This window comes from Juglans microcarpa x Juglans regia, chromosome 3D (genome assembly GCF_004785595.1).
Source record: "Juglans microcarpa x Juglans regia isolate MS1-56 chromosome 3D, Jm3101_v1.0, whole genome shotgun sequence".
Classification (NCBI taxonomy): Eukaryota; Viridiplantae; Streptophyta; class Magnoliopsida; order Fagales; family Juglandaceae; genus Juglans; species Juglans microcarpa x Juglans regia.
The window spans coordinates 19,032,746-19,049,886 of NC_054598.1; the positions used below are offsets into that span (position 1 = coordinate 19,032,746).

At 38.0% G+C, this 17,141-nt stretch overlaps 1 protein-coding gene across 1 annotated transcript in view; it reads left to right on the plus strand.

Annotated features, from left to right (window-relative positions):
- The window catches only part of LOC121254395 (protein CHROMATIN REMODELING 19), a 38,262-nt gene extending 30,703 nt beyond the window's left edge, over positions 1 to 7,559 (plus strand). The window contains exons 11-12 of the mRNA XM_041154415.1: positions 6,773 to 6,991; positions 7,162 to 7,559. Of these exons, the coding sequence (XP_041010349.1) occupies positions 6,773 to 6,991; positions 7,162 to 7,324 (382 nt within the window). The 3' untranslated portion in view covers positions 7,325 to 7,559. The remainder of the gene's footprint in view (positions 1 to 6,772; positions 6,992 to 7,161) is intronic.
- The last annotated feature ends 9,582 nt before the right edge of the window (positions 7,560 to 17,141 follow it).

Below are 17,141 nucleotides of genomic sequence, written 5' to 3' on the forward strand. Positions count from 1 at the left end.
CTTGGTACTCAGTACAACTGCTCACTGTACAATTCACATGCGGGCCTAAAATTGGTTTAACATTAGAGACTATCCATTAACTGATAGTTGCATGGTTGGAGAGGTTGTTTGATGCGAGGGAGATTCGTAATGTGGTAAGAAGGATGGGAGGAGACAAAGCATCAGACCTAGATGGATTCGCCATGGCATTCTTCAATTTTGTTGAGGTGTGGTAATGGAGGATGTTGTATAGGTATTCTGTGAATTCTTTTTGTTTGGGAAGTTTGAGAAGAACCACAATGATACCTTTATTCACAAGAAAGCTGGGGCTTCAATTTATCGTCTTATGTGAATGGGGTTTAGAAGATTATATCCTAAGTACTCGCTAATTATATCCTAACTCATATGCTAGATCTAGACAGATCTTAGATGTGGTGCTCATTGCTAATAAATGCCTGGATGGTAGAATTAAGTCTGAAGAACTAGGTGTTTTATGCAAACTTGACATGGAGAAGGCCTACAATCATGTTAATTGGGATTTTTTGCATTAGTTGCTTTTGGAGGTGTGGCTGGCTTTGAGGAGCAACATTCTTTGTGTCTTCACAGTTTCTCTATTTTGGTGAATGGAATTCCAGTTGGTTTCTTCAGTAACTACCGTGGATTGAGATAGGCTGATCCTTTGTCTTCCCTATTATTTGTCATTGTCATGGAAGCTCTTAGAATTTTGTTAATCGTGGTTGGAGGGGCTTCAAGTTAGGTTTCTTGGTGGGGGTATGCTAATTGTAGCACCCATTTATTGTTTGTAGATAAATGTTGATATTTTGTGAGGCAGATCGAAGCTATATTCATTCTTTGAGAGCACTTCTATGCTTTGAAGCTATCTTTGGCTCAAAAGTGAACTTATTAAAGGCATATGTCCACAATTTGTGGTGCTTGGCTAGTACATTAGGATGCAAGGTATCTTCATTTCTTATGAAGTATCTTGGCCTTTCCGCGGAGCCTCCTTCAAGGTCAAGTCTATTTGGGACAATGTGATTGAGAAAATCGAGTGTCCTATATACCTGGGCTATGCCTATTTCAATATGAATAAAGTATCTTTTTACTTATAAAAAAAGAAAAAAGAAAAAAAAAGATCTAGTGTAGATTGGCAGGTTGGAAGAGGATGTACTCATCAAAAGGTGGTCGGACCACTTTAATCAAGAGCATTCTCTCTAATCTTCCCACATACTTCTTGTCCTTGTTTCTTCTACCAATTGGCATGGCGAATTGCATTAAAAAGCTCCAACATGACTTTCTTTGGAGTGGATTAGGTGAAGAGGTCAAATTTCACCTTGTGAATTGGGATAAGGTTTGCTCTCCAATCTTAGGTGGTGGACTAGGGACTCAAAACCTGAGGGTGTTCAACTGGGCTGTCCTTAGGAAATGGTTGTGTTGTCCTCACCAAGAGAGGGAGGCATTGTAGACACTTGTGATTGATTATAAGTATGATAGTACTTGGAGGGTAACCCCTAGGGGCTGGCTCAAGTGGTAAAGGCCTTGGGCTTGGGGTATGCTCCCCTCAGGTGTAAGGTTCAAATCTCCTTGGGTGCAAACAGTCTCTAGGGGCCATCAGATTGAGGGATTTTTCCCTTGAATTACCCAAGGTGCACTTGCGGGAAACTCGCCGAGGGCTTGTGTACCCTTGGGATTAGTCAAGACACTATTCCTGGACATCCGGTGCCAAGAAAAAAAAATAGTACGCGGAGAGGGTGGCGCTCTAATGAAATACAAGCAGCATATGGGTTGGGATTGTGGAAGAATATTAGAAGAGGATGAGGGTTATCTTCTTGTGACTTTACATTTGTGGTGAGTGATGGTCTAAGATCAGTTTTGACATGATATATGGTGCAGATATAGGACTCTTAGTTCAAGTTGGCTCATGATTGGGAATCCGGTGCTTTATCTGAATTTTTCAATCAACTGTACTCTATGAGAGTTAGAAATGAAGAGGTAGATAAGATGTTGCGGACTCCCTCAAATAAAGGGAAATTCTGTACGCTTATTTTATAAAGTCATCACTAGTCAAGATGGCAATTTCCTTGGAGGAGCATTTTGAGGAGTAAAGCTCCTCTTAAGGCTGAATTATTTTGTATGGATAGCTTGCTTAATGAAGATCCTGGCCATGGACAATATGGAAGTAGAGAACCAGTATCATCGCGAGTTCGTTGTGAACTTGTGCAACCGTCAGGGCTTTGTGAGATGATTTTTCCAGCAGAGTTGGGTGCATGGGTTATGCCTGGTAGGGTGGTTGATCTTCTTGCCAGCCGGAGTGGCATTTATGGCATCTTGCAAATTGTGACAATTGAAGATGGTTCCCATATGTGTACTGTGGTGATCTGGAGGGAAAGGAACGATTAGAACTTCGGAAATAACGAAAGCTTAGATGTCTCTTTTTCAATATTTTGTTTCTATGGGCAATTGATAGAGGCTTCAATGGGTTAAATTTTGATGATTTCTTGTATCTCTATCTAGCACTTAACTTGGTGTTCTCTTGTATACATCCTTTGTGCTCTTGCTTCGCCTATTTCTCTGTTAATATTAACAAAGTTCTTTTTGCTCATAAAAAATCCCTCAAATTTTTGTTACATTACACTGTCCCTACATTTCTGAACTATATGCTAACATGTTTATGCTGAAAAATATGATGCAACAGTTACCTCCAAGGTACTAACACTCGAAATGAATTAGCAGAATGTTTTGGTGATGTAAAGCTTTCATTGAAATTGATTAACATATTGCGTGTACCTCTGAACTTGTACTTAGTAATCATTATACTAATTATTGAGAGTTAAATAATTTACGAAAGTTTGCTCCCCACTGGTTGAACTCCACCAGCTTTTTCCCATGAACTGGTTGCTCCTCATTTCGTTTTCAAGTTTTTATATCTTTTTTTGGTTAAAATTGTACTCACATTTATTGTAGAATTTTGCTTCATAAGGATGATAAAGTTTTTGAAATTAAGATAAGCATTGGAAAATTAATAATTGAAGTCCAATATTTATTTTTGGGAAAAATGGGCATTTTCTTTGACTTTTGTTTGTTAATCTGTAAAATAGCTTATAAACCTTTGTTTTGATTGCCATGAATGTTACTAGTGTATATTTGTGCATTTTTCGGGTGGTTAGTGTCCTGGAATCTGAAACAAAATGGTATTGTAGCACACTTTTGCAAAACCTAGAGGGAGGTCAATTTTTATAATATTATGTTGTATCAAGTCTATCTTATTCCTACTTCATTTTGATTATAGCGTAATTGTGTGAATTAGATTCCAAAACTCAAACTGATTAGAGCTATATTTTATCACATATAGTAGCTTAACCTTATAATTTTATTTTTTGTTTTTATTTTTATTTTTTATGTCGGGGAACCTCTCCAAGGCAGGGGGACCCACCCCTGCAGAGTAAATCCCGGTTATGTGCACTGCACCCTCGGAAGTTTCCCTACACGGAACTGGTTAAATCGTTGGCTTTTCACCAGGGAGTGTGACCCCAAAGGATTGTTTGCATCCATGAGGTGTTGAACCTTGGACCTTGAAGGGAGTGATACCCTTAGACCAAGGCCTTCACCACTTGGGCCAACCCCTTGGGGTTAGCTTGACCTTATAATTTTAAGGAACCCCTTTACTTGGACATGAGTTTTCAATTTTTTGATTACGTTAAATGCAAAAACAGTCCTTGGGTTTACACGTTTTGCAAAAAATTCCATCTATTTCCATTTTTTGCCAATTGACCCTTGGGTTGATAAAATTTGCAATCAGATACTTCAATTCAGCTCCCATTAACTGTTCTAATGTAAAGTTTGTCACACGGTGTTAAAACTTACTGATCAAACAAAAAACATGGAGTTAAAACTTAAATTTGCATGTGAACCAATGAGAAGCCGACTTGGTTATTTTTTTTAGAATTACAGGCAACATGTCTAATACCTTCCACATCAAACCTTATATTTTCTCCATCTCTAATCAACAAGTCATGGGACTGCATGATGTGAAATTCATCTCCTTGATCAGACTTTGATAGACCCGTGGCGGAGGCTACATTTGGATACCCAATGAAATCAATTAACCTCAATATTTTTGGCTTCTTATCCCAATTCCAGTGTGTGGAAAACCGGATTGAGAAGCTCCAACATGATTTCTTTTGGAGTGGGCTAGGCGATGAGTTCAAGTTTCATCTGGTCAAGTGGGATAAGGTATGCTCTCCAATCTCTGCCAGTGGGTTGGGGATTAGAAATTTGTGAGTGTTCATTATGGCTCTTCTTGGAAAATGATTGTGGCGGTATAACTATGAGAGGGAGCTATGTGGTAGATGGTGATTGATTCCAAATATGGGGCCATGTTTTTTTGGGGGGGGGGGGGGGGGGGGGGGGGGGGGGATGGAGTGCTATGGAGGTACAAGGGGCTTATGGGGTGGAAGTTTGGAAGCATATCAGAAGAGGGTGGCCAGCTTTTTCTCGACACACTAGAATTGCAATAGGGGACGGATCTAGAATTAAATTCTGGTGTGGAGATAGAGCCCTTAAGAACACATTCCATATGTTTTTCAGGGTTGCACAAGAGCAGGAGGCATTGATGGCAGACATAATGGAGATGTCGGGTGGCTCGATTCAATGGAATGTGAACTTATTAGGCGCCGCATGGGCGGGAAGTTGGCGGTTTCTCTGATATTTTCAGCCTCTTGTACTCCATGGGGTTCAGGGCTCGAGGGATTGACAAGATGTGGTGGGTACCTGCTAGGAAAGGAACATTTTCTATTCGTTCCTTCTATAAGACACTTGCAAACCCACATGACAATTATTTTCCTTGGAAAAGCATTTGGAGAAATAAGGCACCTCTAAAGGCGGTATTTTTCACATGGACTGCTTCTTTGGGCAAGATCTTGACTATGGACAACCTATGGAAATGCTGGGTGATTGTTGTTAATTGGTGTTGTATGTGCAGGAAGAGTGGTGAGACTATGGATCATCTAATACACTGTGAGGTTGTTAGGGTGTTATGGGGTGATGTCTTTCGAAGATTGGACCTAGCCCTGGGTTAAGCCTGCTGGTGTGATCAAGCCTTGGCTGCTGGAGGAACATTGGCGGTATTCCACAAACTACAGTTTTGTAGAAGATGGTTCCGATTTGTATTCTATGGTGCATATGGAAGGAACAAAATGATCGGAATTAGGAATGACTCATTGGAGGAGATTAGATTGTTTCTGTATAGTTGGACTATGCCTATTATTAATATAATCTATGCCTATTATTAATATAATCTTTTTATTTCTAAAAAAAATTGTTGTCTTCTCGTGCTCTACTAACTATGGAGACAGAATGTATCATCTCTACTGCAAAGATAAACATTAGCCACCCATACCTAATGCCCCATCGCTACTTGCACAGAAGCTCAATCCGCTTCTCCTCGAAATCTTGTTATTCAATGTTGCTTCAACACCAAAGAAACAACCAAATGAAATGGTACATAACATGGTTGGTGCAAAAGCAAAGACCAAGAAAACCCAACTCCCACGTTGAGAATTGAAGCTTGTACTTGTTGATCATAACGGGATGCAGAATCCCTCAATTACGCTCACGTAGAATCTCTCTATGCCTTGTATGTTGTCATCAACAACTCATGTATGTAAGCCTCTGCCACCCCTTGGTGGCGTGCCAAGCCCAGATATCAAGTGTGCCACTAGACCTTGAAGGCACATCTTGGTGTGGGCCACATCGGCATCGACCCCCATGGCATTGTCTGAACTTGGCCACCTGATCTTGCCCCCAACCATCTGATTGTTCTCAAAGTCCAACGCTGCCATCTCAAACGTTAAATCAAAATTCTCACTCTGCCGAAAGTTTCACAATGGTGCAGTGAAATCTATAGAATTGCTGCTAGATGTTGTGCCTTCCATGTATGTCCCACAAACAACTCCTAAAGTACTTTCTTGTGTGTCTTGTGCCATTTTTGTGCTTTTCTTCCCTCCTAAGCTCTTCTTTTTGCTCTCAATCTTTCCCTTGAATCCAATGGCAATGTGATCTATGCCATGAAATTAAAATGCCCTTAAGATTGACAATTTTGAAATAAGAAAACAATTTGACAAAGAAAAAGAAAATTGAAAGAGGCTCCACGGACTAGGCTATAGAGGTGTCCCTGGAGCCATGGAGGACGACCTTCATGCAGGTTGAACCCCATGGCAAAGGAGATCCAATGGCCACCTCCACAGTCATGGAAAGCCATGAGGGATGGGCCCCTTTGTTTGTTTGTTTTTTTTTTTTTGGGTGTCTTCAAGCTTTTTCAATTTTTTAGACCTTAAGGCATAATAATGATAATTTATGTGATTTCCTTTACTAATTTGTTCAAAGGACGGCTGAAGTATTGAAATTAGAAAGTTTAAAACTCAAGTTTTAAAATCAGAATGAGCTAAAACTCAAGTGATCTTTATCCTAGTTTCGCTAAATTTAAAAAGAATCTGAAATTTTCTGTTCCTTAGGTTGGAGATCATAATTGATGTGCATTCTTAGATCAAGGACCAAAGTATCACTTCTTTGTTGTAATAGAATTTATGCTGTAGGTTAGAATATTCCCCTAATTGGAGAGCAGTGGCGTTTTATACTCTTGTCAAGCTCATTCTTTCTGAGAGAAGGCCCTTGGGTTCTTTTACTGGCTTGGAATATACATGCGCAAGTCTCTTACCATTAATTGCAGTTCATTAAACTCAATATTTTTTACTTTAAATTATTTACGGTGATTGCTCAACCTCTCTTCCAATGACAGTACTCAGGTGTCAGAGCGACAGACAATAGTTGATATGTTTAACAATGATACTTCTATATTTGCATGCTTGCTGTCCACGAGAGCCGGAGGTCAGGGTTTGAACTTGACTGGAGCTGATACCGTTGTCATTCACGACATGGATTTCAACCCACAGATTGACCGACAGGCCGAAGACCGCTGTCATCGCATTGGCCAAACAAAGCCTGTTACAATATACAGGTTCTTGCTGTTCTAGCCCTCTTTCTCTGGATTAAAAAAAAAAAAAAGAAGATTATTGGGAGAAAAGACAGCCCTGAACTCTCTCTAGGATACCCATTTGAATTATTCTCTGCTGCAAATTATGTATCAGAATGTTTTTTTCTTTCCTAAACTGCTCGATTTTTTCACAGGCTGGTTACCAAAGGTACTGTTGATGAGAATGTTTACGAGATTGCAAAACGCAAGTTAGTCTTGGATGCTGCAGTCCTCGAGTCTGGCATGGAGATGGATAATGAAGGTGAAACATCTGAAAGGACTATGGGAGAGATATTATCCTCACTTTTGCTGGGTTAGAACATTGCTCGTCTTTGAGATAGACTGCAGCCAGAAAATCCTGTTTTAATTGATTTGCATATGCTTAACATGTGAGGTCTAATGTACTATTGATCAGCTGGTTCGAGAAAAAAACCCATACAAAGATTTATAGTCCATATGCTTTAGGGATGTAACTTAAGTCCAAATGGTTAATCTAGCGGTTTAAGCCGAAATACACGACATTCTAGGTAGCATGGTAGACATTTTATTTTTATACTGGCAGAATTAGTGTTTTTGTCCTTTCGGTTTTTTTCCCCAGCGGGAAGGTGGGTGGTGGGGGTTATGGTTACTGGTTAGTCCACCTTCAGCGAGTTTATATTGCTGGTTGTCAAGAACGAGTTCAAGGCCTCGATAACTGAGTTTGAGGTTATATATGTTGTTGGGCCATGGGCCAGTTTAAATACATTAGTAGTTCCTTCTATGTTATTAGTTCTTTTAGTAACTTGGGTTGTAACAGGTATTGGGATTCGGTCTGTGACACTTGGATCACTTGCATTTAATTTTATGTGTCTAGCTAGACCCAGCTCGTGGGCATCACCATGTAATGAGCATTTTCCTGCTATGAGGTTTATCATCTTCTTGCTGGAGGTGCTTGAGCTATCTCAGAGCATTTTTATCAAATAGCTGGGGAGTGTTACACTAGGTTCCAACTATTTGTCAGGATTTTGTGTATGTTGGTTCTGGGAATATTTTTCTCATTTGATCACATAAATCTTGGGTAGATTCTGTTGCTTTCAACTTGAGACCGTGGTTCATGTGCCCACATTTAATTTCGTTTCCTCGAGTTTGGTTTGATCACGAGCTTTATATTCGATGTTCATCTTTTTTTCAGTGTTCTTTATTACTTGTTTTATTTCTTTCCTTTCTTACATAGTAGAACTTTAGCTTTTGAATTGGGGATAAAAATGAATGTATAAATAATCTATTCTATCGAAATTCGCCCCTTGGTATACCTATTGATTATGCTCGCATGATGGTGTGATAGTAACTGGTGAGACGAATTTCTTTTCTAAACGAAGTATGTTAACGTTAAGAACTTTTTTTGTTTGTTTTTTTTTTTTTTTTTTTTTTTTTTTTTTTTTTTTTTTTTTTCCTTAAGTCGTTTTATTTGTTTATTGTAATAAGTATACAATCAAATTTGAATTTTCACCCGTTTTTATTAAAAGAAAAAAAACTCCTTGGATTTAAGTCTTAAGAAATTCGCAATTTAGTACTTATCTTTTTGGTTAGATTTTCTATTGGGTGAAGTGTCATGTTGTTCAGAGTCCATGTGTCAATAAATTTAAGGAAAATGATAAGGTTACTACTATCATCCTCTTACTTATTTACCACTCTTTTTATATTTGATTTGTTTTTAATTTTTAATTTTACTCAGTGGTTAAGGAAGTGAATATTAGTAAAATTATATATATTTTTTAATTCTTTTTTATGATCGAGGATGTTAAAAAAATACTTAAAAGAAAATGATAAAAAAATAAATATACTATAAATAGTAAATTGGTGGTAAAAGAGTAGTAATTGTATCACTAAATTTAATGTTGAGAAATAACATCTATGGGCGGTGCTATTCCTACCGCTGGGACTCTCGTTAGTTGTTTTTTGGTTTTTTTTGACTTTTTTTTTTTACAAGTATTTTGTAACACTTTCAAATATTTTTTAAAAAATAAAAAGAATTATAATATTATTAAAAAAATACTTAATCATTAAGTCGAAAAAAAAAAAAAAAAAAGTCTCAATGGTAACTTCCAGCATAGCCACCAGCAGGAAGAGTACATTTTCTTAACATCTATATTGCCATGTCAGACAATTGATTCAACGTACTCCGGATAACTTACTACTCAAGTCTGCTAGACTACAACAACATTAGCCTTCTAAGAATGATAATTGATCGTGTACCCTCGTAATCTTTAAGCAATTTCACGCATCGTTCGGACCACAAAACGTTCTAGATACTGTTTTGATGAAGATGACCTTAGTTGATAAACATGCATGTGATTTAAATTTGAAAATAGATTGAGCATCATGTAAAGGTGAGAATATAGATTGATTGAAATGCAGTGAAAAATCAAGCATACATAGATGTAAATGGGGACTCTCAAAGTTTTGTTCGGATCCAAATATAAATGTCGGCCCGAATAGCTGGAATTTGGCCAAAACGTCTGAAATATACCAAAATAATTCAAAATTCAAGCAAATACAAGTGTTTTTTGTACCGGTATGAAAAAAAATCTTTTCATTCCTGCTAGAACAAGAAGAATTTTAAGGTTTGAAAATATTACATGCAAATGGAGTACAATGTGGAAGTGTTAAAATAAGTGTGTTTGAAGCAAAAATTGGAGTAATGAATAAAATATCATAAAATCTGGAGGATGGAGGTCTCAGCTTTGAACATGAAAGATCAGAGCATCTGAATCAAGCTCGCTTTCTCTATTTTTTTTTTTTTTGTTCAAAGTTTGGCCATTTAGTTGAAAATGCAGGAGATAACAAGCTGGGCATATCTATAGTGTATTTAGCTGGACTTATTTCTGCTGGCCAAATTTATCTATTAACTTCAGTTTACTAAATAATTTTCTTAAATATTTTATTCAAAGTTCCGCTTTTGACTGGTTGGGTGATGTTGGGCATTTAATAGCCCTCAATTAAAATATGACATGTAAGAAGTTTTATACTATACACACTAAAATTGGTATCATCTGATTACATCAAGAGAAGCTAATTCCTATCAATGTGAGAAGTCAGAACATAGAACTTCTTCTTCAAACCAGTCTACCGCTGCACCAAATCCAGACCACCACCGCACCAAACTAGGTTCGTCGCCTCCAAAACCAAAAAATGGCGTCACACCACCAAGCTACATCACGCCCACCAAGCTCTTTCTCCCCCATGAAGCTCCGTCGCCCCCCAAACCAAAACCCATTTGAGAAAAAAATACCTGTCGGTGCAAAGCATTCCAGCACAAAAGCTGCCTAAGTATAGCAAAACCCACCAATCTCTGTCGCCCATGAGCATTCTTAGCTAACTCTCCTCCACCCATTCTTATCCTTTTGCGAGTGAGAGCAATCCCAAGGAATAGGACCACTACCATGAATCATAGCACATTTCATTTTTTGCCATTTCAAGCGCCTTTTTTTTTTTTTTTTTTTTTTTTTTTTTTTTTTTTTTTTTTTTTAATGAAAGCCTAATAAACAGACTGAATCAAAGCACAGTAAAAAAAATAGGGCAGTGCTACTGTGCCGCTTGCACATTACCGCTATAAATCACCGCCTGACGTGACAAGTCACCTGGTATAATTTTAATTAAAAAAAAAAAAGAGAGAGAAAAGTGGCTTAATGAAATCAGGCGGACGAGCAGAGGCAGAATCCTCGTGGGTGCATCGCCCTCCACTCGCCGTCCTGTCGCCATCTTGTTGTCGTACTGTCGCCGTCACGTCTTCTTCCCGTCCTGAAATTATTCACCATTTTCCTGAAAGATTGATGTTCAATGGGATCTTATCAAAACTTGGTTCATGCATGCACTTGTCAAAATCCAACTAGATTGTATATATGTTTGCTAGCTGTTTGCTCTTGGTTTTGGAATAATTAAATAAAATTATTCATGATCAAAACTACTCATTCTGTGTTAAATGGAGCCATAAAAAATGATGGAATCTTCTTTTGGTCGTCAAAAAGCATTGCATTATGTGATGAGATTGAATAGAAGGTTTACTTTAGCCTTCATTTTTTCCCTAATATTTTTAAATATAGATGAAGATGGATGGATTTGGGAGAATAATGCCTGCAATGATATAAAATAAAAACGGATATATTTGATACTAAATGTATATGAGGTCAAATCTCGCATTGACCAAAAGTAGTGGTTTTAGATATGAAATAAATAATCGGTGAATTGAGAAGAGAACATGAACCAGCATGTATGTGGAGTTCTGTCGGTGCTCGATTGTCGGTGAGGTGGATGGATTTCTGCTCAATTGTCGGTAATTGCTGCACTGGGTTTTTTCAGTGAAGGACCAAATCGAATGCTTTACACCTAGCAGATTGACCCACCGAATCGACTGTTGAAATTCTTTTTTTCGGTGAGGTAAGTGTTGCTGCTAAAATCTCCGGTAAGTGTTGCAGTTTTGTAAGTGGTCGACGTCGTGAGGAAGGGTGGCACGTGGATGGAAGATTGGGGGTTAGGGGTTCGGTTCAGTCTTCACTCTTCACAGTTCACACATAGAGTCAGGGACTCGGGTACGAGTCACGTGAATCCCTCTAATTTTTTTTGTCTTTACATGCCATATGGAATCGTTACGTCAGCTACCACGTCAAGCGGTCATATGAAGCGGGCATATTGAAGCGGCAGACTAGCATTCCCAAAAAAATATTCACTTGTTCAAGGAGAAGATGACCTTGTAAAGAGCATTATAGAGGTCCTCTATGACCTTGGTAGAGGCTTCTTGGGAGTCGAGCCCTTGGGACTCATAGTGGGATACGAGTTCTTGTGGGGTAGGCAGCTTTCTCTTCTGGCTGGCTACATCTTTGCCCTGTGGGGGTGAGGAGGAGGAGGAGCTTTGAGGGAAGGCCATTGGGGTCGGTGGTTGTTTCATTTTGTGATAAAAACGAAGCCAAGGAAAAACAATTGAAGGAGAGAGGGGTTGGGTTGCCATTTCACAGCAGAAATGAGGGAGCTTTTTTCATAGCATTATTAGCAGTAGGCAGACACATTAGATATGAAATAGAAAAGCCTACGTGGCAAATATTTATTGGAGCGCTATTATTAGAAGGACACCGATCGGTAGAAAGATATTCTCTTGTATTCATTGTTTTCGCGCGAGTTTCCTCCTTCCCTTTTCATTCTTTCCCTCTCTTCATTCTTCAAGACTATGCTTGGCCATTTCTGAAATTTTCTCATAGAGCAAAAAACCACTAGAAAGGAGTTGCTGGTGCTTTGAAATTACCTAAGTATCCCTATATTGTATTACTATGTTCTATCAATTCAATAAACAAATATGTTAGTGATCAATAATAAAATAATTTTATAATCAATCAAATATATAAAGTAAATAAAGTGCATTACACCAAATTTGATTACGAAAATAAATCATTTGAAGAACTCCTCAAAGGTAAAACCATACAGGGCAGTCATACCCCAAAAAAATCAATTTTATTATTTGAATATTAGTTAGAAGTAATTCTCAATTGCAAAATCTTTGCTAACTAACTCTCTTACTTGACTTGATTAACGACCCATTTGCCTCTACTGCAGTAGCAGCTAGAACCTCTGATGATCTTCAAATATTGACTTCTCTGTTGGAACTCCAGCGGTTGAACTCGATTAGTCTATCTCCAATATGGAGTAAACATGCACTCAATGAGAGAATGAAGAACAAGGAACTATAAAATCTCACACTCGACCACTTGGATCACTCTTCAATCTTTCCAAGTTCTGAGAATAATCATCAAAAGTTATTTTTCCAATTGAAGTCCCAATAATAAATATTCTAATCAGTACAGATTTGCAGTAGGACTCTGCTGACGGAATGAGTCTAGTAGAAATTTGATCTGTAGTAGGACTCTGCTAACGGAAGGATTCTATTGCGAAAAACTCTGCTGACGCGTCTGTTGACACCTGGCGCTAAGTCTTCTTAGCAGATGTAATTTCCATTCAAATTCTTCACATGATAATTTCATACTCCTTATCATTCGGATACATACACTCTTGACTTATCTAAAACATTACCTAATAATTTCTAGATACACTCCAAATGTTTATAGATGAAACCAAGGTGTTTTACATCCATCCAACATACAAAAACATCAAATAATCTTTATCCATCTAGTAACCTAGTCCTAGCCAAAATCTTGCATTTACAATCTCCCCTTTTGACGGATTGGTGACAAAAATAAGTTTGATGAATATAGTATGTACCTAAAACAAAAAACACCCAGCAACCAAGATCTCATGTAGAACATCTCAGTACAAAGAAAATGACATAGAGCATTGATTAAAATTTGTCTCACAAAACAAGAGGTTAGAGACACTTAAACTCTAATTTGAAGTTCTGTTCTAGCATCAAGTCCAAACCATTGTTTAGTCACATGCCAAAATAAGTAGAACTGTCACTAACAAATATCAAGAATGTAAATTCTTTCATCAAAAAATTTTCTGCTGCTACTTCACCACTGTTGTTGTTCCCCTTACTATGTTGCTGCTCCACTGCTGCTACCCCTGACTCTTACTCCCCCCTTTTGTCAGCAATTTGACAAGGGGTCAGAGTAATTTGACAAGGGGTCAGAGTCCATCACACTTTCAAGAACTTGCTGCACATCCAAGGATAGTTGGACCATTCTGTCATTTGTTTGTACGCTATCAGAGCATATTGTAGCAATTTGTTGTTCCAACTTAGATTGACTCACTTTCCACTTGGCAACAAGGTTATCGATTGTCTGTTCGAGCACTTGTGAGATGGGAACAATTGGCTCAGGAGGAGAAGAAACAGATTCAATGGTGTGGGATCGCTTCTTAGTTAGAACTGGCTCTGACTTAATCACAATGAGGGCTGATATCGAGCCAACTATCTTCATTGTTGGTTCATTTTCCCTAAGTGAAACTTTGGCTATCATAGCCAGTTTTGTGCTTAAGCCACCAAAAGGCAAGTTCAACTCCTTCTCAACATGGGAACGATGGATGATATCAATGACATGCCTAGGGAAGTTTATGGAGACCCCAGTGGCCAATGCATACATGAAATGGGCACGCTCTAGGGGAAGCTCTGTGTGACGACTAGTAGGCCACAGATTGGTCAGAACAATTTTGGCCAATAATTGATCTTGAGGGAGCATAACATGAAGTGAAACTCGATGCACTTTGGGGGTTCCACTTTGGACCTTGAGGGCCAACAAAATGGTTGCGCATGGCTACCTTAGTTGGTGCCCCAATGCCCTTGTATGGATACACTGGTGCATCCACTTCCGGTAAGTCATAGAGCTCTCTAAAAATAGCTAGAGAGACTTCAATCGTAGTTCCTCTAACTGTGGAGGTGATGCTATGATCATCTAGATTGAAGTGAGCAATATTGGAATAAAACTCAAGCACCACCTCAACACATAGAGTGGGTGAGGGGTGTGTCAGTTTTTCCAAATGTCGCTCTACAAAAATTCAACGGATGTCTTCAAAATCAATTGAAGGAAAATCAGTTATACTCACCTCTCTCTCACCTAATACAGGTCTGTGAGAGAAAGTATTCCTATAAGCAGCTTTTGCTTCAGGTGAAGTGAAGCTCTCGTATGAGGTGGTGGGCCTCGGTGTCTTAGATGGAAGGACATGAGTATTCTTAGCACGTGCAGTTTCCCTCTGAGGTTCCCCCTCACTTGAGGAGTCCCTCGAGCTCATCTTTCTTTTTTCACGTTCCTTGAATCTCACTTGAAAGAAAACATCCAGGTAGACATAAAATAAAGATATACAGATGCCGTGATACAACTCATGTACAACCCTAGACTTGACACTACTACATCTCTTTTTGGACTTAGCACAATCATGCACATTTATACCTCTAACATATGAGTGTGTGTGTGTGTCAAATAGCGGTCTAACGACTGATAAAACTGGTTAAGACATAAGATCAAACACTTGGTGGGCATATCATGAAAACTGAAGTGTATAAAGCATTAACCACCAAAAATCCTTCCCCAGTACATGAACAACAACATACCCATTTCACACAATCCATTTATGCATACCCCAACCATCAACACAATCCAAGTCTCAAGTCACACCAAACACCCATAATCCCAAATAGGTGTACGCAGTGCCCTAGAACTCGAAAGGAAGAGAAAATAAATGAATAGAGCACTTATCATGGCTGGGGATTGTGTAGATGAGGACGTCTGCGTGATTTCTAAGCAACGAAATGATTTAGAATACAAGAAAGGTGAGAACCTGTGTCTAGCTAGGGCACAAAGAGACTGAGAGAGACGTGGGGTGAGTGAGGTAGGAAATATTGAGGGGTGGGTGCCTATCGTGGGAACTATGTGACCTAAGTCACTTAAAGGCCTAACGTACCGCGCATGAGCCTCTATCTCAAAGTCCCACTGGGACTCAAATACTAAGGCCACATGTAACGACCTGGTCCCATGTGGATCGGAGAATTACCTCTTATCACTTAAAAATCATATTTCAACCATACAATCATAGAATTCAAACTCTCAATGATGCATAAGACTCTCTGTTCCAAATCCACTACTCCAATATAATTATTTTAAACACCACAAAATCTCAAAATAAATATCAACCTTCCAAAATACCTAGTCAACAGAGCAAAACAAGACCACTGAATAAAATTCTCTAATAACCAAAGTACCATCTTTATACTTAATCCACTATGCTCAACTCATCTCACCCATGCTCCATAATCTTGATCCTCAGTTGAAATATTCAAATCATCTGAAAAATATTATGGAGATAAGGGGTGAGTTATCAACAACTCAGTAAACATAGAATATATACTAGTATGTAAACATGAGCATTTTCAAAATTCAGAATGCAGAATAAAATATTTACTTTCAGAATGTAGAATCAGAAACATTTGTTTTTAAAATGCAAAATCAAAACATGTTACAAAAAATATTAGAGCAAAACTTTCAGAAAACATTCTTATTCAAAAATCCTTTGGCATATCAAAATCTGAGACCTCATCTTCATCATATCAGAGCATCACATCGGGACAGATATTGCGTTTAATCTTTGTGGTAGGGTTATAAACCACCATTATAACCCGTGGAAGTGCTGTATCCACTATTATAACTCGTGGTTGGGCCGTATACCATGTTTAACCCCCGAGGTGGGTTATAAACCACAATTCTAATTCGTGGAAGGGCTGTATCCACTATTATAACCCGTGGTTGGGCCATATCCACTATTCTCACCAGTGATTGGGCCGTATGCCACTATTATTACCCATGGCTGGGTAGTAACGAAAACCAAACAGAACATCGTAATCAGACTTAATCAGAATACAAAATTAGAATCTCATGCCATGGCTTTCAGATGCCACAACATATCAAAATAGAGTATTGACCAAATTCAGATATTTTCACATATTCAAAAACGGTTTCAGAAATCATATCACATCATATCAGAGTACATACCATTTTCAGAACAAAATAGAATCTGATCACAAAAACATAATTTATGCACAAAATTCCATATTCGCTCTCTTTTGCATAGTTCAGAAATAGAATGCCAAAACTTTGCTCATGTCTGCACCAGTCATGACATAAAATACTTTATTCTTATACAGAATTTCATGAGTTATGCAAAATAAATAACTGATATTGTTTCAAATTACTCTTTATAACAAAACATGCATATTATTTTTTTCAAAATTGACCTCAGTTCATTTTATTTTTGAGCAAAATCTAGTATAAGAATCCCATTTACCTAAACTTCTTAGCTTTCAGAATTTTTCCACAACAGTGCTAAACAAATATTAACCGTCACCTATAAAATAGTCATGTAGCTTCCATAAATTTCCAATCCATGTATTTCAATATCTAAACTTGAATTGCTTAAAAAAATAGTCCTATTTTAGTTCATCAAAATCCAAAAATTCTCATAATTTTAAAATACTATCATTTCTTAAATCCATTAATATCCACTTACTTTAGTTAATCCTAATTTCCACTCAATCACCAATCACCGCATAAAACCAAACCCAACCCATTTAAAAAAATGAGACCAGTATGTACACAAGCCCAACTTTAAAATACTTACCCAAATTTTAAAGGTCGCGCCCATCCCAATCAAATAACTATTCTGC